At 43.0% G+C, this 22,500-nt stretch overlaps 2 protein-coding genes across 2 annotated transcripts in view; both read right to left on the bottom strand.

Moving 5' to 3' along the window:
* The window catches only part of LOC138973630 (uncharacterized), a 19,341-nt gene extending 6,534 nt beyond the window's left edge, over positions 1 to 12,807 (bottom strand). Inside the window, exons 1-4 of the mRNA XM_070346362.1 lie at positions 12,624 to 12,807; positions 10,657 to 11,007; positions 10,062 to 10,207; positions 1,997 to 2,627 (exon numbers count right to left, since the gene is read on the bottom strand). Coding sequence (XP_070202463.1) covers positions 1,997 to 2,627; positions 10,062 to 10,207; positions 10,657 to 11,007; positions 12,624 to 12,675 — 1,180 coding nt within the window. The 5' untranslated portion in view covers positions 12,676 to 12,807. The remainder of the gene's footprint in view (positions 1 to 1,996; positions 2,628 to 10,061; positions 10,208 to 10,656; positions 11,008 to 12,623) is intronic.
* A 1,455-nt stretch (positions 12,808 to 14,262) lies between these two features.
* Positions 14,263 to 22,500, bottom strand: part of LOC138972333 (leukocyte surface antigen CD53-like) — an 18,443-nt gene continuing 10,205 nt past the window's right edge. Inside the window, exons 5-8 of the mRNA XM_070345012.1 lie at positions 21,445 to 21,555; positions 15,759 to 15,908; positions 15,154 to 15,234; positions 14,263 to 14,528 (exon numbers count right to left, since the gene is read on the bottom strand). Coding sequence (XP_070201113.1) covers positions 14,454 to 14,528; positions 15,154 to 15,234; positions 15,759 to 15,908; positions 21,445 to 21,555 — 417 coding nt within the window. The 3' untranslated portion in view covers positions 14,263 to 14,453. The remainder of the gene's footprint in view (positions 14,529 to 15,153; positions 15,235 to 15,758; positions 15,909 to 21,444; positions 21,556 to 22,500) is intronic.

Consider the following 22,500-nt stretch of genomic DNA (forward strand, 5'->3'; position numbering starts at 1 on the left):
AACCAGTATACCGTGTAATTCTCAAGGGTTACCCCCCGCCCGCTATCATCCCGCCCCCACCCCCCCCCCCCACCCCCCACACACACACTAACCCTGCCCCCTGCTGTGCAAGGCCAGTTCAGTGCCTGGTGATCACATGTAGCAAGCACATAATGCCAGTGATATTACAGACTCTCTATCGCTCCTATGAGGAGAAGAAATGAAGAAGAAAAAGTTAACCGGACAGTTCAGGAAATTTCTAGAAGCAAAGGGAGGTAACTCTTACTTTGTATACATTGAAGGGAGGTATCTTCTCTTCTAATGCAGGCACGCCTGATCAGTCTTTACAGAATATATAGAGTCGATGTTAGACCTGGTTTTCAAGTATCTAGAATTTTCCTAAGAAAAGGAGATAACTCAAGTCAAAAAGTTATTTTTCAGCAAAAAGAGTGTGTTGATGGTGATGCTTTCACACTGTCAGTCCCAGCCTTTTAATCCAAATGTATGAGCTCACACTTTCATCTATCGCTTATTCTCATTGGAATAAGATTCTAGAAGTTTCTGAGAGAGAGGGAAGATCAGAAACACCCGGGCGAAGCCGGGCCTGACTGCTAGTACATATAATAAAAGAGAGTGTCTGTCTGTGTGTGTGTCTGTCTGTCTGTGGTCGCCATACCTCTGAGATGGCAAGAGGCAGGAACAAGATAGTGTGCACGTACACTCCCTAGGTGCCGCAGATGTGCACCTGGGTTTTAGTTTCTTGATTCATTGTTTCCTTTCTCAGATTATGGACCTCCCATTTATTGAATACAGCCTATATGGTGCAAGACCAGTTCAGTGCCTACTGTTCACCTGTAGCAAGCACATCATGCCAGTGATATTAGAGACTCGCTATTGCTCCTATGAGGGGAAGAAATGAAGAATGAAAAATTAACTGGACAGTTCCGGAAATTTCTAGAAGGTAAGGGAGATAACTCTTTTTTGTCTGTGGTCGCCATACCTCTGAGATGGCAAGAGGCATGAACAAGATAGTGTGCACGTACACTCCCTAGGTGCCGCAGATGTGCACCTGGGTTTTAGTTTCTTGATTCATTGTTTCCTTTCTCAGATTATGGACCTCCCATTTATTGAATACAGCCTATATGGTGCAAGACCAGTTCAGTGCCTACTGTTCACCTGTAGCAAGCACATCATGCCAGTGATATTAGAGACTCGCTATTGCTCCTATGAGGGGAAGAAATGAAGAATGAAAAATTAACTGGACAGTTCCGGAAATTTCTAGACGGTAAGGGAGATAACTTTTTTTTGTATCCAAACAAAGGAGGTAAAGCTAATGATAATGGGATAGCGAGCGTCTTAAATTGCTACAGGGCTCCGCTTACTCCCGGGCGAAGCCGGGCTTAACTGCTAGTAAATACATATATATACAAACGTAAAACAATTACAAAAGATAAGCATGACAGTAAAAACAAAAAATTAAAAAGGCAGAAAAACTATTCACAGGACTATATACACGTTGTTGGCTATACATACATTCTTGCGTTATGAAACACTGATGCTTTATGGACAGATATGATCAATATGAAAATAATCAGAACGAAGTCTTCCATCGCTGTGACTTTTCGTAATTTGACATTAAATGTAATGAGGTGTTTTTTGAAAGTATTGAGACTTGTTGGGACTCGAGAGAGATTCAGAGAGCGAACACACACACACACACACACACGCACACACGCACGCACGCAAACACACACACACACACACACACACTCACACACACACACAAACACAAGCACACAGACTCTCTCTCTCTCTCTCTCTCTCTCTCTCTCTCTCTCTCTCTCTCTCTCTCTCTCTCTCTCTCTCTCTCTCTCTCTCTCGTTGTAAGGAACAGCCGTAAGAAAATACCATAATTAAGGACCTTATGCTATTACACTTCCGTTATAAAGTTTTCTAGTTCGAGTTCTCTCCACACAACACTCCCTCACAACATCCCTCAATATTTTTTTTATCTCACCGTTGAAGCTGGAGCTCAACAGCGATAGATCAGACTCCAACATCTCCACAGACTCAGTCATCTTGTACTCCAAACGACGAACATTTGTCATCACTTCGTCACTCTGTGCGTCGACATACTGCGTCATGTTTTCGTCCTTTGAGTCGACATACTGCGTCAAATGTTCATTTTGTGCGTCGACATAGTGCGTCAGGCTGGCCATTTGTGTCTGCGTGTCGTTCAATTCTTTCTTGATGACTATGTTCTCTTCTTTGATGACGCCGTTCTCTTCTTTGATGACGCTGTTCTCTTTTTTGATGACGCTGTTCTCTTCTTTGATGACGTTATTCTCTTCTTTGATGACGCTGTTCTCTTCTTTGATGACGTTGTTCTCTTCTTTGATGACTCTGTTCTCTTCTTCGATGACTCTCTGTCCTACCTCCAGCAGGGTCAGCCTGACCTTCGTCTCATCGACAAGGACACTCGCCGCTACGGCCGTGTTACCATGGTGATCGTCGCTAACGCAGACGTCAGGCAGAAACTGTTCTGGGATGCTACAGGTGTAGTTGCCTCCTTCCACGGGTGGGGGGAGGGTCAGTTGAAAATGGCCGTTACTGTAGTCCTTGGATTGCGTGGTGTCTCCCTCTGGCGTCTGTGACAGTCAAAAACGAACAATAGAATGATACTGTGGGTTGTTGAAGTATTTCGGACTGAGCGAGTTCAACTACCAACAAGTCGCGTGAAGCGATATAAAAACATTTAGTCAATCTGTAGGCATCAAACTAAAAGATCAACTCAAAAAAACAGTCATCGGCGAGACTACATTCAGATGGTCTCGGCTAACCATAACCGAAGACCGAGACGGGTCACGCTCGTCTCCGTGAAGCATGCGAACATTATATTCAACCTATTTTCTTACATTCTGAGCGCGTTTTTAAAGTAAACAAAACATTAACAGCTATTGTGCAATAGGGTCCGATATTTAGACGAGACAAGTATAAGCATTATACTTGTTCGAGTCTAAATATCGGACCCTATTGCTACGCTGAAAACACAATAGCGATGATATAGCTGTTCTGACCTTGATTTGTTGTTCCAAACTTACAAAATGACAGTTTTTGCGTCGATGCGTTGATCTCAGGTTTTGATAGCAGACGCCGTTTCTTATGCGCATTAGTTTTGCGCAGGCGCCACACTGACTTTGGAAAAAAAATCGATTTGACAACACAGCTGTTAAACAGCTTTTTATTAGTTCATTCGAATACAACAACAAGTCGCGTAAGGCGAAATTACTACATTTAGTCAAGCTGTGGAACTCACAGAATGAAACTGAACGCACTGCATTTTTTCACAATGACCGTAGTCCGCCGCTTGTGCAAAACGGAGTGAAACTGACGAGCCTTGTTCAGCGCGGTAGTGGTTTCGCTGTGCTGCATAGCACGCTTTTCTGTACCTCTCTTTGTTTTAACTTTCTGAGCGTGTTTTTAATCCAAACATATCATATATATATATATCCCATGACCTCCCTTCTTTGTCTCTGTTACTTCAGTATGGGTATATATGTTGTATTTTTATAGCTCAATAAATACATCATGGACTCCAAAAAATATATGATAGTGCAGATTCCGATTTGGGCAAAGGACTACTTTCCTCCCGACCTTTGACCTCGCGCCGAACAATGTGACACATTTGTATGAAGTTCTAAAATCGTATTGCACGGCTCAGAAAACCATATCAGTTGCACGCAAAAATGAATCTCAGAACTGATCTGATGTATGAGATGCAATAAGCAAAAGTTTCTTTCATTATGAAAGCAATGCAGGTCGAAAAAAACGAACATTCAACTTACAAGATAACCAGATGCTAGCGAACCAAAACAAAAACACGAGTAGCCTCCCCTTGCATCGTTAGCAGACGACTTTTGAGAATCTGTCGGTAGTGTGTTTTGGTGTGCGCCTTCAGCTATCAAACATCGGCTGTTTCACGTGTTTTGCGAGCAAGTCTACTCTTTTGCCTGGCTCTGCAGTAAGTCCACATATTTTTCCGTAATCCAGTCATATTCCTTCAAAATGCAATCAATCGGCGGTGACAGACGTGTCGGTCGCGTTTTCCTCACACCCATACCAGTTTAAGTTCATCCATGCAAACACACTCGCAAAACAGTTTATCACGTAGATACATTTTAAATAGGGAGCAAATGGTTAAATCTAAACCTACATATTTGTTCCCTAAAATTTGCTTCTCTGTCAATAAGCCTAATTACACACGTTCGAGAAAAACAACGTGGAATCGATTCTGAATCGAGTAAGCCAAATGGGTCCCAAACCCGTTTCGCCCGTTCTGCCGACCTGAAACGCAAAACAAAAGAATTGTGCGCTTCAACTAAATTAATTTCTATTCGACTTCATTACTTTCTTGCAACTTATGAACCTTTACTTAAAGCTTTTAAATGGTCTGAAAGTAGTGTTACCGCGTACTTATCGATGCACTCATTCGTTTTATTTTTTCAGCGACGGTCACTTAGTTTAAGGTTGCAAAAGGGCTAAGTCTCGCTGGCAACAGTTTTACCCTGCACAGATCGCAACAGTGCCGCTAGTAGTCTACACTTTGTGTTTGATGGTAGAATGGGATATACAGATTACAACACTCGTGGTTTTTTATATGGCTTGTATTTCAGTCAAGACCCAGCGGGAATATCAATCGAGAGCCACTCGCCAGAGGCTCGTGTCTCCCGATGATATTCATCCGCTGGGTCTTGACTGAAATACAAGCCATATAAAAAACCACTCGTGTTGTAACCTATACATATATATATATATATATATATATATATATATATATATATATATGTTTTTGGAATCAGGAACCGACAATGAATAAGATGAAATTGTTTTTAAATCGATTTCTGAAATTTAATTTTGATCATAATTTTTATATTTTTAATTTTCAGAGCTTGTTTTTAATCCAAATATAACATATTTATATGTTTTTTGAATCAGGAAATGATGTAGAATAAGATGAACGTAAATTTGGATCGTTTTATATAAAATAAAAAAAATTATTACAATTTTCAGATTTTTAATGACCAAAGTCATTAATTAATTTTTAAGCCACCAAGCTGAAATGCAATACCAAAGTATGGCCTTTGTCGAAGATTGCTTTACAAAAATTTCAATCAATTTGATTGAAAAATGAGGGTGTGACAGTGCCGCCTCAACTTTTACAAAAAGCCGGATATGACGTCATCAAAGGTATTTATCGAAAAAATGAAAACAATTTCCGGGGATATCATTCCCAGGAACTCTCATGTCAAATTTCATTAAGATCGGTCCAGTAGTTTGGTCTGAATCGCTCTACACACACACGCACAGACAGACACACACACACACTTACACACACGCACACACACACACACACACACACACACACACACACACACACACACACACACCAAGACCCTCGTCTCGATTCCCCTTCTATGTTAAAACATTTAGTCAAAACTTGACTAAATGTAAAAAGAAGTTTGAGTTTTTTTAATTTTAAAGGCATATGTACGCGCTCCCGTGTTTACAAAGTGTAGTTTGCCCATAATCGATGTCAAACGCACCATAAGACCATATAATGACGATATGTCACCATGCGCGGACCATAATACATGCATTACAGCTTGTTCTAGCCTCTGAAAAAGTGAGGATGTCAACAAAGCCGCGGTGTTAGCTCCCTTGCATCAACGTTACATGTGTTGCCAAATCTATAAATAGGACGATCCAGATCAAAATGAAAATTAACATATCTCAACATTGAAGGGGTCCTAGACCACAATATTTTGCAGGGAACTTAATTTAGCATGTCTCCAGCTGTTGGTAAAGCAATTAGCGTGTATAGTCATCGAGTACATATGCCTTTAAACAAGACTACTTATGAAGAAGACCAAAACACAACATAAACGGAAAACTAGAAACAACTGAAGAACTAGGATGCAACAAGGGGAGGTGAAGAAAACAGCTAATCGCGAGCAGACGGCAGCGAAGTTTTCAGTTTGGGTTTGTTTGTTTGTTTGTTTGTTTGTTTGCTTAACGCCCAGCCGACCACGAAGGGCCATATCAGGGCGGTGCTGCTTTGACATATAACGTGCGCCACACACAAGACAGAAGTCGCAGCACAGGCTTCATGTCTCACCAAGTCACATTATTCTGACACCGGACCAACCAGTCCTAGCACTAACCCCACAATGCCAGACACCAGGCGGAGCAGCCACTAGATTGCCGATTTTAAAGTCTTAGGTATGACCCGGCCGGGGTTCGAACCCACGACCTCCCGATCACGGCCTTACCACTAGGCCAACCGTGCCGGTTTTCAGTTTGGGTGAATGGCATTTATACTTGTCTCGTCATGAAGCGAATGTTTCAACCTCAGTTATAGGCGACTACATGAATGTTAGTGACATGGGTTGTACATCAATACTTCAGAGGGGAAGTGGGGTATTTAGTGTGGAGTTACGAGATAAGAAAAGCCGAATGCGAAAGTTTGTGTCAGTCGGCAACTGACACAGGCACACAAAAACGGCTGTTCCGTTTTACTCCCCTGTTTGTACTACATCTTTCGACTTTTGGGCATTTTGTGGTGTTTAGGGACAGAAAATAATTAATTTAGTCCTGTTTCATCGGGAAGTTAGCAGAAAAGGGTATGCTATCGACATTTTTAAAGCTGAAAAACATTCCCGAGAAGAATTTCAAGTTGTCAGTGTATGCTGTTGTCGATTAAAGCATCGTGTGGTACAGATGGGTAAACCGGAACAATGCGTCTTTGTTATTGCCAATATGCTTTTGGATATTGGCAAAAATGGCCGACTTCCGTAGCATTATGCTTTGATGATCGGAAGAGACCATCCAATCACAGCCCCCGAATTCCCCCACGTGTCCTTCAGAATAGCTATATACCTATATATTTTTGAATTCAGAAGAAAATGAGGAATACAATGCAATGACTTTTTAATCTGTAAACTTGTGAAAAATCGATTTTAATGACAACTTTAATGAGCAAACTAATTAACTAATTTGTAAGCTTCCGAGCTGAAACGCAATCCCAAAGTCCGGACTGAGTCGAAGATTGTTTGACCAAATTTGTAATAAAGTAAAAATAAGGGCCTAGCCTGATAGTTCCGCCTCAACTATCACTATATATGACGCTATCAAAGACATTTATGGAACAAATTGAATAAACGTCTGGGGATATCATACCCAAAAACTCTCATGTCAAGTTTCATGAAAATCGGACCAGTAGCTTTTTTCTCGGAATCGCTCTACACACACACACACACACACACACACACACACACACCACGACCCTCGTCTCGATTCCCCGTCTATGTTTAAACATTTTGTCAAAACTTGACAAAATGTAAAAAGGATTATGCTGTGATTTATGGGCAAGGTAACGACACAGAGTATCGAACGAACAATAGAATGATACTGTGATTTCTGCGTAAGGTAAAGAAAGACACAGAGAGTCCAACCAAAAATAAGATGATACTGTGGTGTCTGGGCGAGGAAGAGACACAGAGGTCCAACGAACAATAGAATGATACTGTGGTTTCGGTTTAAGGTAAAGACACAGAGGTCCAACGAACAATAGAATGATACTGTGGTTTTGGGGTAAGGTAAAGACACAGAGAGTCCAACGAACAATAGAATGATACTTTGGTTTTTCTGTAAGGTAAAGACACAGAGAGTCCAACGAACAATATAATGATACTTTGGTTTCGCTGTAAGATAAAGACACAGAGAGTCCAACGAACAATAGAATGATACTTTGGTTTCGCTGTAAGGTAAAGACACAGAGAGTCCAACGAACAATAGAATGATATTGTGGTTTCGGTGTAAGGTAAAGACACAGAGAGTCCAACGAACAATAGAATGATATTGTGGTTTCGGTGTAAGGTAAAGACACAGAGAGTCCAACGAACAATAGGATGATATTGTGGTTTTGGTGTAAGGTAAAGACACAGAGAGTCCAACGAACAATAGAATGTTACTGTGGTTTTGGGGTAAGGTAAAGACACAGAGAGTCCAACGAACAATAGAATGATACTTTGGTTTCGCTGTAAGGTAAAGACACAGAGAGTCCAACGAACAATAGAATATTACTGTGGTTTTGGGGTAAGGTAAAGACACAGAGAGTCCAACGAACAATAGAATGATACTTTGGTTTCGCTGTAAGGTAAAGACACAGAGAGTCCAACGAACAATAGAACGATACAGTGGTTTCGGTGTATTGTAAGGTACAAACACAGAAAGTCTAACGAACAATAAACTGCAAAACTGCACAAAAGGGGTCACTCTTTGGACACCCCAAACGAAGGCAGCCGATTTTGTTTGTGGGCAAATTCTGCGCATGCCATTGTATAACTTTATTTTTCAAATTCAACACTTAATTAAGTACAGAAGTGAAGATAACAAGCGCTGTAGCAGTGTGTTTGCCTGTGACTGCACATGCACGTTACGCAACTCTATGCAATTAAGCACACACCAGAGAGTCGAGAAAGCCACTTAAGAGTTTTGATGGGGCAGTTTCCGATTCACTGCGACAGCTTCAAGTTGTTTCCGCCTGTGTGGAGATGTATCAAGCACACGGGACAACACAGAGCATGCAGCACGTTTTCCTGCTTTATACATATATCTACATGTCTGTGTGTCTGTCGGTCTGTGTGTCTGTCGGTCTGTGTGTCTGCCTGTCTATCGATCTGTGTGTCTGTCTGTCTTCTCCGTCAACAAAAGGCCCTGGGCTTAGTGAGCCCTTGCACGTGAAAAATAAGTTGTATCGAATTTCAAATCAAAACTATGTCTTGTTATCACCAATGAGCATTATTTTCAACAAACTGACACAATTTTGTCGACTTCCATGCCAGAATAATCTAAATCAGCTTCCTTGGATTAGGAACACTAACACTATCCCCCCCACCCCCCACCCACCCCCCCCCCCCTTTGTTTTCTATCTTGCTTTCATGTTTGTATTCACATTTGAGGCGAGGAAGCTTTGAGTGTATACTGCTAGTTTTAGTGAATGCATCTTTGAATGTGTGCTGTCCAGTGTTGTTTTTTAAATTAATGTTGTTGATCCGTTTGTATAAATGATGCGTGTGTTGGCGTATATGGCTGGATTGAAACGTTTCTTAACCGCAATGTCATCACAAATTGCCAACCTTGGGCAATTAAAAATTCCGTGTTCTGTAGTCTGTATTCAATATTTTGACTTTTCCCGCCATGGTGTTACCTTCTGTCATGTTTCGCCTGGGATTCGCTAATGTCCGCATTATGCTTGATTACAAATCCTCAATGCCAGATATTTTACATTTCATTTCATTTTGTTATTATCCCAGCGCTCCCGGACACCCAGGTCGCTTCTTCCCAGTCGAAAGCACCGGCACGGTTGGCCTAGTGGAAAGGCGTCCGCACCGTGATCGGGAGGTCGTGGGTTCGAACCCCGGCCGGGTCATACCTAAGACTTTGAAATTGGCAATCTAGTGGCTGCTCCGCCTGGCGTCTGGCATTATGGGGTTAGTGCTAGGACTGGTTGGTCCGGTGTCAGAATGATGTGACTGGGTGAGACACGAAGCCTGTGCTGCGACTTCTGTCTTGTGTGTGGCGCACGTTATATGTCAAAGCAGCACCGCCCTGATATGGCCCTTCGTGGTCGGCTGGGCGTTAAGCACAACAAACAACAAACAGTGGAAAGCTAGCAGCAACAAAAGTCGCGCAACCCAGGTGTGTGCGTGTCTAGGTGTCATCAGCGGCGTTATCAGCCACCTTCACTTATGGCAGAATGACCCAGGTCTTTGTCGTGCCACTGTGGAGACACGGGGATTGGACATGGACACCGTATCTGAGTCTGCACATAAAGTTGACGTGTGTCCGTCCCGGTCGGAATTCGAACCTGTGGCTCCAGGATCCCAAGTCCAGTGCTCTACCCACTGAGCTACCCGGCCCCCTGTGCTACAATATTGAAATTGAATCAAGTGTTGTTGTTTTGTTAAACCCACGAAATTTGAATAATAGTAGCAGAGCAAAAATGAAGAGAATCGACTTACTGTCCAGTCAACATGGATGGGCGGTTGACCAGAGAAGGTGAAAAAGCCACAGGTCAGGCGGATGACCCATTGACCTTTCGTGTCGTCCCACAATGCAACAGGATCCTGTTTTGCTTTGAGAGTGCCGTCCCTTGTCATGAGTTTGTCTGTGAACGAAGAGATAATGGATCTTAGGAAAAAAAGGACACTCTGCAAGAGAAGTCTGCGTTTCCTTTATTATGATTATAATTCTGTTTATGTTTCCACACTTGTAGGCGGGGGGGGGGGGGGGCTGGTGGGATTGGGGTGGTGGGGGGTGGGGGGATTCTAAACGGGATGTTACCCCGGAATTGCAGAGTGCTTAACAATAACTTTCAGGTATTTTCAGAGAAACGTCGGTAAGTAGCCGGGATTTCAGGTCAACACAAACTCTGCAAGGAGAAGCAAGAAAAGGAAGACAATTTTGAACATAATTTCTTTCTTGAAAGACCAATAAAAACAATACTAGATTTGACCAATGTATTGGCAACTAAGCAAGGGAGCACGTCATCATGTACAAAAGCTGTGACCAATTAATGCACTAGTTAAATATCACACCAAAGCAACCATTCCCTACCTCCAACTTGCAGGTAGACGGAGTGGCGATGAGTGACGTAGGGTCCTTCTTCCACCACGTTCACCTCCACCGTGTAATTGCCCTCGTCCGCCATTGTGACGTCACGCATAATGAGCCCCGCAGGGGTCACGTGACCAAGACGGGATGAGAAGGTTGGGTTGGGCAAGAAGATATTGCGGGTGAGGGACGCCAGTAGCTCAGAAACGAAAGAGCCTTCAAAGACCCATTGAATGTCCATTAACTTGTCGTCTGGCTTGGGCCGGAAGCTCCAAGGAAACGTGGCCGTTTTACCTGCGCATGCGTAGACCACAGGATCTGGCACGGTGTCCCATTCGAACGAGCGGACCGTTCCTGGTAAAATCAAGGCAAAGTTCACCCTTAATTTGACGCTTAAAACGGACTAGTTTCTGTCCACAGCCAAAGCTGTTATCACACAAAAATTGCTATATATGACAGGTGAGCCTGTATTTGTGAAAATTTAGCAGTGTTGACCCCGAGTTTCTACTGAAAACAAAACAATAATAGCAAAATAGCAAAGTGTGGGTGTGTCCCCTAATATGGACCACCTCCAACAAATACAAGAAAATAAAAGTAAAAGACTGGTTTTATTAATTCATTAAGAAACTTGCTGAAAATAACCTATAACTCGCCCTCGAGCTTTAAAAAAAAGTATATAACCAATAGTTTTCTTTTCGAGGAAGTTAATACATTAATTTATTTTCTCTCTGTGTTTGATGTTTCTGTCGTTACCTGTTGTCCTCCAAATAATGTTATCGTCAAATCGAAACAGATAAATCTAAAGCATATTTGAACTGGTCTGACTATCACACCAAGTTGTATCATGCTATTTTGAAATGTAGGGGGCTTTTTACAGTGATTCGTGAAGGCCTCTTCATTGGTCCATATTAAGCGCCCATGCGCCTAACATGGACCACTTGTAAATTTGTATTTATTCAATTGCTAATTCGCTTTAATTAGGCCTTACGGTTAACAAAAAAGAGAAGAAACACGGAACACAAATAAAGCTTCTTCGCAAGAAAACACGCTAGTTATCAGCATGAAACAACAAGTCGCGTAAGGCGAAATAACAACATTTAGTCAAGCTGTCGAACTCACAGAATGAAACTGAACGCACTGCTTTTTTCACCAAGACCACATACTCGTAGTTTCGTCAGTCCACCGCTCGTGGCAAATTCAGTGAAATCGACAAGCCATGCAGAATAGTGCGGTAGTGGTCGCGCTGAGCAGGATAACACGCTTTTCTGTATGTCTATTCTTTTTAGCTTACTGAGTTTGTTTTTAATCCTAACATATCATATATATATGTTTTTGGAATCAGGAACCGACAAGGAATAAGATGAAATTGTTTTTAAATCGATTGCGGATATTTTATTTTAATCGTAATTTTTTAATTTTTAATTTTCAGAGCTTGTTTTTATTCCAAATATAACATATGTATGTTTTTGGAATCAGACAATGACGACGAATAAGATGAAAAATTTTGTTGATCGTTTAATAAAAAATAATTTTAATTACAAGTTTCCGAATTTTAATGACCAAACTCATTCATTAGTTTTTAAACCACCAAGCTGAAATGCAATACCAAAGTCTGGCCTTTGTCGAAGATTTCTTTTCCAAAATTTCAATCAATTTGATTGAAAAATGAGGGTGTGACAGTGCCGCCTCAACTTTTACAAAAAGCCGGATATGACGTCATCAAAATGTCCGGGGATATCGTGTCCAGGAACTCTCATGTCAAATTTCATAAAGATCGGTTCAGTAGTTTAGTCTGAATTGCTCTACACACACACACACACGCACAGACACAGACACAGACACAGACACACACACCACGACCCTCGTCTCAATTCCCCCTCTATGTTAAAACAACTAGTCAAAACTTGACTAAATGTAAAAAGAGGTCCATATTAGGCAACTTCCCAAATTAGTCTATATATATCGCTTACCACAAGCGAAGATACAGATGACAGCTAGAGCGATGAGTGTTGAAAACGCCATGGACTCCAGAAAGCAGTTTCACCAGTGTTCACAAAAATGTCCACGCACACGGCTGATGCTCCAAGAAGAGTAGCGCTACTCCTCAACCGCTGGTAGTGTTGTACGCGTTTAAATGAGTGGAACGATGTCGCTTACACGAATGATATTTGAAATGAACAAGGATCTCAAATCCCAGTGCTATATCAGAATAGTTCTATTATGCTAGTCATTTCAAACATCCGGTACCTACTTGACACAAATGTTGAATGTGCCTCTCCAGAGAAACTGTTTCCTTGTTGGGTGGTGATGATAATCATAAGTTGGAGTAAAGCTGCGATCCGACATGTCTTTGTTAGCGTGCGCGCACACACGGTCGCATGCATGCCACGAACAAGCTTGTGAGCAAGAACGACTGCACGTTCTCACACACACACACACACACGTGCACACACACGCACGCACGCACCGCGCACAAGCACAAACACACACTCGAGCGCGCGCGCGCGCACACTCACACACAAGCACGCACACTCACACACGCGCGCGCCCGCGCGCAAACAGACATACACACACACACACACACACATCCACACGAACACACAAACACGTACACACAAACACACACACACACACACACACACACGCATACACACACTCTCACCCCCCCCCCACACACACACACACACACACACACACACACACACACACAAAGTCACAACAAAGACTGATTCAAGTTCAACGTTAGGTCAGGTAACACAATTACAAAACAAGCTAACATGCGCGCGTTGGAAGTTTTGAGGCAAATAAGAATTCGCGTACTTGTGTGTCTGTGTGTCGCCCCAGTGAGCTTTGAAGTCAATATAAAATAAGTTATAAACACAAAAATAGAACTCACACTGATGGCATTGAGCGCAAAGTACGCAATGACGACACTATGCATAAGAGCGCAAATATAAGAGTTAAACCTCGCACAAAAGAAAAGAAAAACCAACGAGTCTCATAAACAGAACTTACGTTAAATGAAAACGGCAAGAATAATGGAAACATCATTTTATTGACACGATTGACACAGAAAGTACAAATAATGCGTTATCAACAAAAGGCAACAACCATTGTGGGTTGGGCAGTAGCTCAGTGGGGAGGTCACTGGACTTGTAACCCGGAGGTCAAGGCTTCGAATCCAGATGTCAGATTATACGCAGATCCAGAGACCGTATCCATGTCCCACCCCATATCCCCGCTGTGGCACGGATCACACTGATACCGACGATGTAAGACTCTTCCTTTGACGAGAGGACACCTTCGTATAAAGGATATCTGTCGCAGCCCTTTGGTCTTTCATCTTCACTCACAAAAACAAAACATCACCGGCCGTCTGCACTGGAAGGACACTTGTAACTGGTCTCGGAGGGGGTGGGACGGGGGGGGGGGAGGGTGGTGGTACCATGACCACAACTTTGTGTTGTTATTGTTGTTGTTGCCCTAACATGGATGGCCAAATCGTCCGTCCGATCGCCAGGAACTAGTAGAAACCGCCTGGCAACTCGCCCGGCTGGCCAGTGAACCTTCTGGTCCAATGCAACACTTTTTGTTTGGTCGTATCGAGTTTCAAAGCCATATAAACACTGCAGATGCGGCTGCTGTGGTATGTACCGGGCCAGCGAAATTTCTGGCGGGCTAGTAACTTTCTTGAAGTTATTCGCCCGGTTGGCGAGGTAAAAGGTTGAGATTTGGCCATCCCTGCCAGGGCAAAACGAAGGCAGACAGGGCATTCAACGAACAGCATGAAGGCTGAGGGATCAGCCAGGGCCGACGGTACTGAGTGGAATCTTTTTCAGGAGGAGATATACGAATCCAAGAAGGGCCTCCAACGCCTGAAAGAGACAACAGCAAATGGAAGATTTTTGGCGATTTTCTATGAGAAAGCAATGAAGAAAAGAAGGAAAGGAAGACGGAAACAAACAACAAAGATTTTGGAAATGATCAGGTAAAAAGTGGTATCACTTGTGTCATTCTTGTTTACAAAAAATATCAGGAAATAGCATATATCGCAAATGATAAAAGGCAATGGCAACATATATATCTCATTACCGTGGCAAATATTCCTTTGTTCAAACGTTCTCCGTCAATAAAACAGACCAGTCAGTTTTCTACAGAAATTGACTCACCCTGTCAGACATACCCAGACATACCCTGTCAGACATACCCAGACATACCCTGTCGGATATACCCTGACATACCCTGTCAGATATACCCTGACATTCACCCCGTCAGATATACCCAGACATACCCTGTCAGACATACCCAGACATTTACCCTGTCATATATACCCAGACATACCCTGTCATATATACCCAGACATACCCTGTCATATATACCCAGACATTCACCCTGTAAGATATACCCAGACATTCACTCTGTCAGATATACCCAGACATACCCTGTCAGACATACCCAGACATTCACCCTGTCATATACACCCAGACATTCACGCATTACCTGGATCAAAACGAAAATGACGTAGAAAGCTAAGAATCCTTTGTTCTCAATGAACAGATCCAAGACCCTGTCGTAGCAACCCTGAAACAGACGAGAACCTCTGTAACTGACTACATGTGTTTGGGTATTGTAAATGTAAGTCAGTGAGCTTATCGCTCGCTGTTTGTGTTAGTAAGTCTGGCCAGCAATTGGTCATTGAGTTCACCTAGTCACTTCCCCTGCTTGGTTGTTGTTCGTGTTTTTGTGTCAGGTAATGTTTGTGAGAGTTTTGTTTTATTATAGCACATTTTCTTTTTATAATTTCTTGTTTTGCTTTGTTTTGTTTGGGTATTTATTTCTGACATTGTTTGTATCGTACGCAATGCTGATAGGAGCATTCTGTGTACAAATTTTCAGCGAAAAAAAAAAAAGAAAATTCCATACAAATCCAACAACAAAATCTTCCGGGAACTCAAACATCACACACACACACACACACACACACACACACACACACACACACACACACACACACATCCTCCTCCCCCCCACACCCCCCCCCCACACACACACACACACACACACACACCTCCCCAAGCTCCCATACACGCTTTTTACAAAAGTACCTTCTGCCTGTAGTACTTTTGGGCGAGCGTGCCGTTATTGCACTGGTCTGCCAGGTGGTTGACCCTCCCCATCAACATGGTGTGGTTGCAACAGCTGGCAGGGGGGCCATCCACATAATCCCCCGGTCCTTGTATCCCGCAACAATCTACCTGCAAGTGGTCGTTTTATCAAGGCGTTGGGATTTTAGTGTATATGTCGTATCCATTCTGTACAATTTGCGCATTATGTACAATGAGCAGCATATCGTGCACATTGTATACAATGAGCAAGACCATAAAGTTGCACATTGTATACAATGTGCACCGAGTGAGCAAGATTGTTGAATGACGTTCAAGCTACACTGATATATGAATCATAGTGAATGGTAAAGTGTTCAAATAACGATGTTTGTTATGTTTAAGCATTGTTTTAATTCTCATTTCGCTAAAACTAAACAGTGTATTAAGAATTTGATTATTGTAAATTAAAGGGGCAGAAAACAGCTAAAAACAACTTTGTTTTAAAAAATTCTTTGATGCGTAGGAACCACTTTAGTGAAACCGCACATCGATAGCGCTGTTAGTTTGGCTGGAAATAACATGTATACAATGAGCAAAACTTGTTGCTCATTGTATACAATGTGCAAGATATGCTGCTCATTGTACATAATGCGCAAATTGTACAGAATGGATACGACATATACAAATAACTCTTTTCGTGACCAAACATAAACACACACACACACGCACGCACGCACGCCCGCGGCGACACACACACACACACACACACACACACACACACACACACACACACACACACACACACACACACACACACACACACACACACACACACACACACACACACATGGTTTTGCAGTCATTTGTGGCCGGCTGTGTATCAAAATTCCATCTTGCTCATAACACAGGCATTTGGGGTCTCTTTTGGTTTACATGTTAGAATGTTTCTTAAAACTTCAATGAGCGTTAAATGCCATTCTAAAGTGTGAAAACTCATTTCATGAGTTTATTACCTAGAATACAACCTCCAGCGTGAATTTTAGATAAACAGTTATATGGGGACGGTTTTTGCTATAAAGAAGTGAAAAGGGGACGCATGTGTCCCAAATCTGCGGAGCTGCTCTGCACAATCACGGCATCGGTGCTATGCATGGTTCCATTAGATACATCGCCCTGGACGGCCCTCACACTATCTCCATTAATCCAGTCAGTAGCATTCACGGCCCTGTCAACGGATGGTTTAAGTCTGATTTATGTTCACCGTACACCTTTATTGTCAAACGAGGTCAATCAGCCTTGACCACGGCCAAAACGAGGTGAAACGAGGTCAGACGGCCATACACACGGCCGAACCTAGGTCAAACGGCCTTCAACACGGTCAAAACGAGGTCAAACAAGGTCAAACAGCCTTCAACACGGCCAAAACGAGGTCAAACGAAATCAAACAACCTTTGATAAGCCTTGAAAACGAGGTCAAACAAGGTAAAAAATGAGAAAAAACAGACTTCAACACGACCAAAACGAGGTCAGACGGGGTCAAAACGAGGTTGAACATGGTCAAACAGCTTTGCCACGGCCAAACCAAGGTCACACGGCCGTAAACACAATCAAAACGAGGCCAAACATCAATAAACACAGCAAAAACGAGATCAAACGACCTTGGCAACGGCCAAAACGAGGTCACACTACCTTGAACACGCACAAAACGAGGTCAAACGGCCATAGACACGGCCAAAATGAGATCAAACGGCTTTGAACACGGCCAAAATGAGGTCAAACGAGGTCAAACGAAATCAAACGGCCTTGAACATGGCCAAAACGACGACAAACGGCCTTCAACACTGCCGAAACGAGGTCAAATGGGGTCAAACAGCCTTCACCACGGCCAAACTGAGGTCAAACGACCTTCAACACTGCCGAAACGAGGTCAAACGACCTTCAACACTGCCGAAACGAGGTCAAACAGCCCAGAACACTGCCAAAACGAGGTCACACGAGGTCAAACGGCCTTCAACACGGCCAAAACGAGGTCAAACGGCCTTCAACACTGCCGAAACGAGGTCAAACAGAGTCAAACAGCCTTCAACACCGCAAAAAAGTCAAACGAGGTCAAACGATCATAAACACAGCCAGAACGAGGTCAAACGGCCATAAACACTGTCGAAACGAGGTCAAACGTCTATAACTATACGGCCAAAACGAGGTCAAACGGTCATAAACACGGCCAAAACGAGGTCAAATGTCCATAACAAAAGCCAAAACGAGGTCAAACGGCCATTAACACGGGCGAAACGAGGTCAAACGTTCATAACTACGGCAAAATGAGGTCAAACGAGGTCAAACAGCCTTGACCTCGGCCAAAACGTGGTCAAACGACCTTAGACACGGCCAAAAGGGAGGTCACACTGCCTTGAACACTGCCAAAACGAGATCAAACGGCCTTGAACACGGCCAAAACGAGATCAAACGGCCTTGAACGCGGCCAAAACGAAGTCAAACGGCTTTGAACATGGCCAAAACGACAATACACGGCCTTCAACACTGCCGAAACGAGGTCAAATGGGGTCAAACAGCCTTCAACACGGCAAAAACAAGGTCAAACGAGGTCACACGGCCTAAAACACTGCCGAAACGAGGTCAAACGGGGTCAAACAGCCTTCAACATGGAAAAAACAAAGTCAAACGAGGCAAACGGCCTAAAACACTGCCAAAACGGCCTTCAAGACCGAAAAAACAAGATCAAACGAGGTCAAACGGCCTAAAACACGGCCAAAACGAAGTCAAACGGCCTTCAACACTAACGAAACGAGGTCAAACGGGGTCAAACAGCCTTCAACACACACAAAACAAGGTCAAACGAGATCAAACGGCCTTGAACACGGCCAAAACGAGGTCAAACAGCCATAACTACGTCCAAAACGGGGACACACGAGGTCAAACAGCCTTGACCTCGGACAAAACGAGGTCAAACGACTTAGACACGGCCAAAACGAGGTCAATCTGCCTTGAACACGGCGAAAACGAGGCCAAACGGCCATAAATACGGCGAAAACGAGATCAAACGGCCTTGAACACGGCCAAAACGAGATCAAACGGCCTTGAACACGGCCAAAACGAGGTAAAACGGCCTTCAACACCGCCGAAACGAGGTCTAACGGGGTCAAACGGCAATAAACACGGCCAAAACGAGGTCAAATGGCCATAAACACGGCCAAAACGAGTTCAAACGGCCATGACAACGGCCAAAACGAGGTCAAAAGGCCATACACACTGCCAAAACGAGGTCAAATGTCCATAACTACGGCTAAAACGAGGTCAAACAGCCTTGAACACGGTCAAAACGAGGTCAAAAGGCCTTGAATGCGTTAAAAACGTGGTCAAACGGCCATAACCACGCCCTACACGAGGTCAAACGTTCATAATCACGTCAAAAACGAGGTCAAACTGCCATTAACAGGGCAGAAACGAGGTCAAACGATCGGTGAAATTACACCTCTGAGTTTCAACCAATCCAACACTGCGGGTGGCTCCCGTTTGGGTGATAACTTTGTCGTGCACCTCAGCACAGGTGCCACTAGAGGAAGTAACTCAGGACAATTTCTAGGTTGTGCATTTTTAGACAGTTACTTCCCTTGAATATTTCGTCGTGGCCAGCCGTTAAACTATAGACGCTGATTTTCGGAAATAGTTTTGCTTTTGTGTCAAATGATGTCAAGCAAATACTTGTGATGTGGTTTGATACTGAATCAGTTAACCAAACGCTCAACAACAAAATCCTCTATGGATGTAAGAGTAATGGAGTTCTATTATATAATTCAGTAATGGCTAATTACTTCAAATGAGTTGCAGGAGCACTGTGTGACAGTGTTAATGAGTTAATTGTGCAAATGATTATTTTTGGCAATAGTGAGAAAACAAATGTAGGATAGAAATGAAACATTTTTGTTGTATGTATAATAACAATTACAGTTAATTCATTGGGAACATGTTGATTTTCAGTACTTTCTTGCATTATTTTGAATCAATCGGAGATAAAAAAAAAATTTAAAAAATAAAAAATTTAAAAGTCGCGTGATTTCAAAACATCTGTCGGCATCAAAGTAAACGATGAACACCAAAAAACAATAATCGCCGAGACAATATTAATTTAGATAGTCTCGACAAAGCACACCCGAAGACCGACACGGGCCACGCTTGTCTCCGCGAAGCGTGCGAGCGCAGTATTACTTAACCTATTTTCTGCAATTCTGAGCACTTTTTTTTTCTAGTAAACATGACATAGCTATACACAATTTAATATGTTAGTGAAAATTCGATTGTAATGACAACTTTAAAGAGCAAACTAATTAATGTATTTTCAAACCGCCGAGGTGAATTTCAATCCCGGCATAGTCCGCGCTTCTACGAAGATTTTTTGACCAAAATGATCGAAAAATGAGGGCGTGATAGTGCTGCCTCAAATTGCACAAAACGGCGGATATGACGTCATCAAGATATGTATCGAATAAACGAAAAAGTAATCGGGGGATATCATACCCAGGAATTCTCATGTAAAGTTTCATGAAGATCGGTCCAGTAGTTTTCTCTGAATCGCTCTACACACACACACACACACACACACACACACACACACTCACACACACATACACACACACTGGCACACACACACTCACACACACACACATACACACACACTGGCACACACACACTCACACACACACACACACACATACATACATGGTTTTGCAGTCATTTGTGGCCGGCACGCAAGACCGCGCGCACGCACGCACACACACACACACACACACACACACACACACGCACGACCGCACACACACACACACACACACACACACTCACACACACACACACACACACACACACACACACACACACACACACACACATGCCAAAAACGCATAGTGCTTTTAGTTATGCGCTATAGAAATCTCCTTAATAAATAAATTAATAACAAGTCGCGTAAGGCGAAATTACAACATTTAGTCAAGCTGTGGAACTCACAGAATGAAACTGAACGCACTGCATTTTTTTCACAATGACCGTAGTCCGCCGCTTGTGCAAAACGGAGTGAAACTGACGAGCCTGTTCAGCACGGTAGTGGTTTCGCTGTGCTGCATAGCACGCTTTTCTGTACCTCTCTTCGTTTTAACTTTCTGAGCGTGTTTTCAATCCAAACGACCGGGGATATCATTCCCAGGAACTCTCATGTCAAATTTCATAAAGATCGGTCCAGTAGTTTGGTCTGAATCGCTCTACACACACACGCGCACATACAGACAGACAGACACACACACATACATCACGACCCTCGTCTCGATTCCCCCTCTATGTTAAAACATTTAGTCAAAACTTGACTAAATGTAACTGTCTGTCTGCATGTAGCCTACTTACAAGGACACGACTGCCAACTAGTCTCGGCGCGCTCAAAATAATAATGACCGAGACTGTCAGTACTTCCTTCGCGTGACGTCTAACCCTCTTACGTCATAATGTGACGTCAATGTAATGTGACGTCTTCAAATGTTAGAGTTTCTACCACAGACATACACACGCACAGAGCACGCACGCACGCACGCACGCACGCACGCACAGACAGACAAAGTTACGATCGCATAGGCTACACTTACGTGAGCCAAAAACGACAAAGAATAATGATCACACATACGTAATACTGCAATGCGTCGATTGCTTTCGTAAAGGTTCCGTCCCCGTCCCCATCACTGTCGTAGTGTTCCTTTAGTTGCTTTGCTGCACGTGGTCTCAAGGCGTCATGTATCTGTTGACGTCATTTCCAGATGTCGTCATCACCATTACTACATGTCTTCCGGTAAACGTTTAACTTGTGCTGCATGTGTTCATTTTCACACAACACAGGGTACAAAAACCGAGAGAGAGAGAGAGAGAGAGAGAGAGAGAGAGAGAGAGAGAGAGAGAGAGAGTAAGAGAGACAGAGACAGAGACAGAGACAGAGAGAGATAGAGACAGAGACAAATAGACAGACGCGTCTGACTAAATACCGCACGACACCGCCCGACCACAAACCAATACACGTTATATTTTTGATTTTACAGTAATCGTATGGTATTTTCTTGCAGTTAACAAATTCTAGGTCATAGAAATCAAAAATATGTGAGTTATGATGCATTTTCCAAGAGCAAGAAAGCGAAAGTGAAAACATGTCCGACTTGTTTTTAGACCCCAACGCCCGACCTCAAACTAAAGCATGTCCATGTAATATTATAAGATGTTTGGTGGCTTGTTGACAGACCAGCTTTTTTGTTGGTCCAAGGGGACCATATCGTCTTTTGTTTCATCTTTATCGACCAAGGCCGAAGGCCGCGGTTGATACATATGAGACAAAAGGCGATATGCTCCCCGAGGACCAACAACAAAATGTTGGTCTGACAACAAGCTACCAAACATCGTTTTTGTCATCATTTTGGTTGTGCAACAAAATGCACAATAACCCACAGGGAGATGAATTTTTAAAATCCAACTCCGGGCCACAAAGCATCGTCACAGTAGCTCGAGATAACACGTCAACCTTGTATGTGACGTCAAACGTAGCTTGTTGACGCTTTTCTTCCAGTCTGAAAATGTACAGAGCTGCGATCATACGTGTGAGTTCAGTGTAAGTGTTGAGCATATTTCTTTTCTTTTTAAAGTGTTTATGACTTTTCGTTGTGGATTTTGCGATTACAGAGATAAATTGCAAATTGAC

This window comes from Littorina saxatilis, linkage group LG8 (assembly GCF_037325665.1).
Source record: "Littorina saxatilis isolate snail1 linkage group LG8, US_GU_Lsax_2.0, whole genome shotgun sequence".
NCBI classification, from domain to species: Eukaryota; Metazoa; Mollusca; class Gastropoda; order Littorinimorpha; family Littorinidae; genus Littorina; species Littorina saxatilis.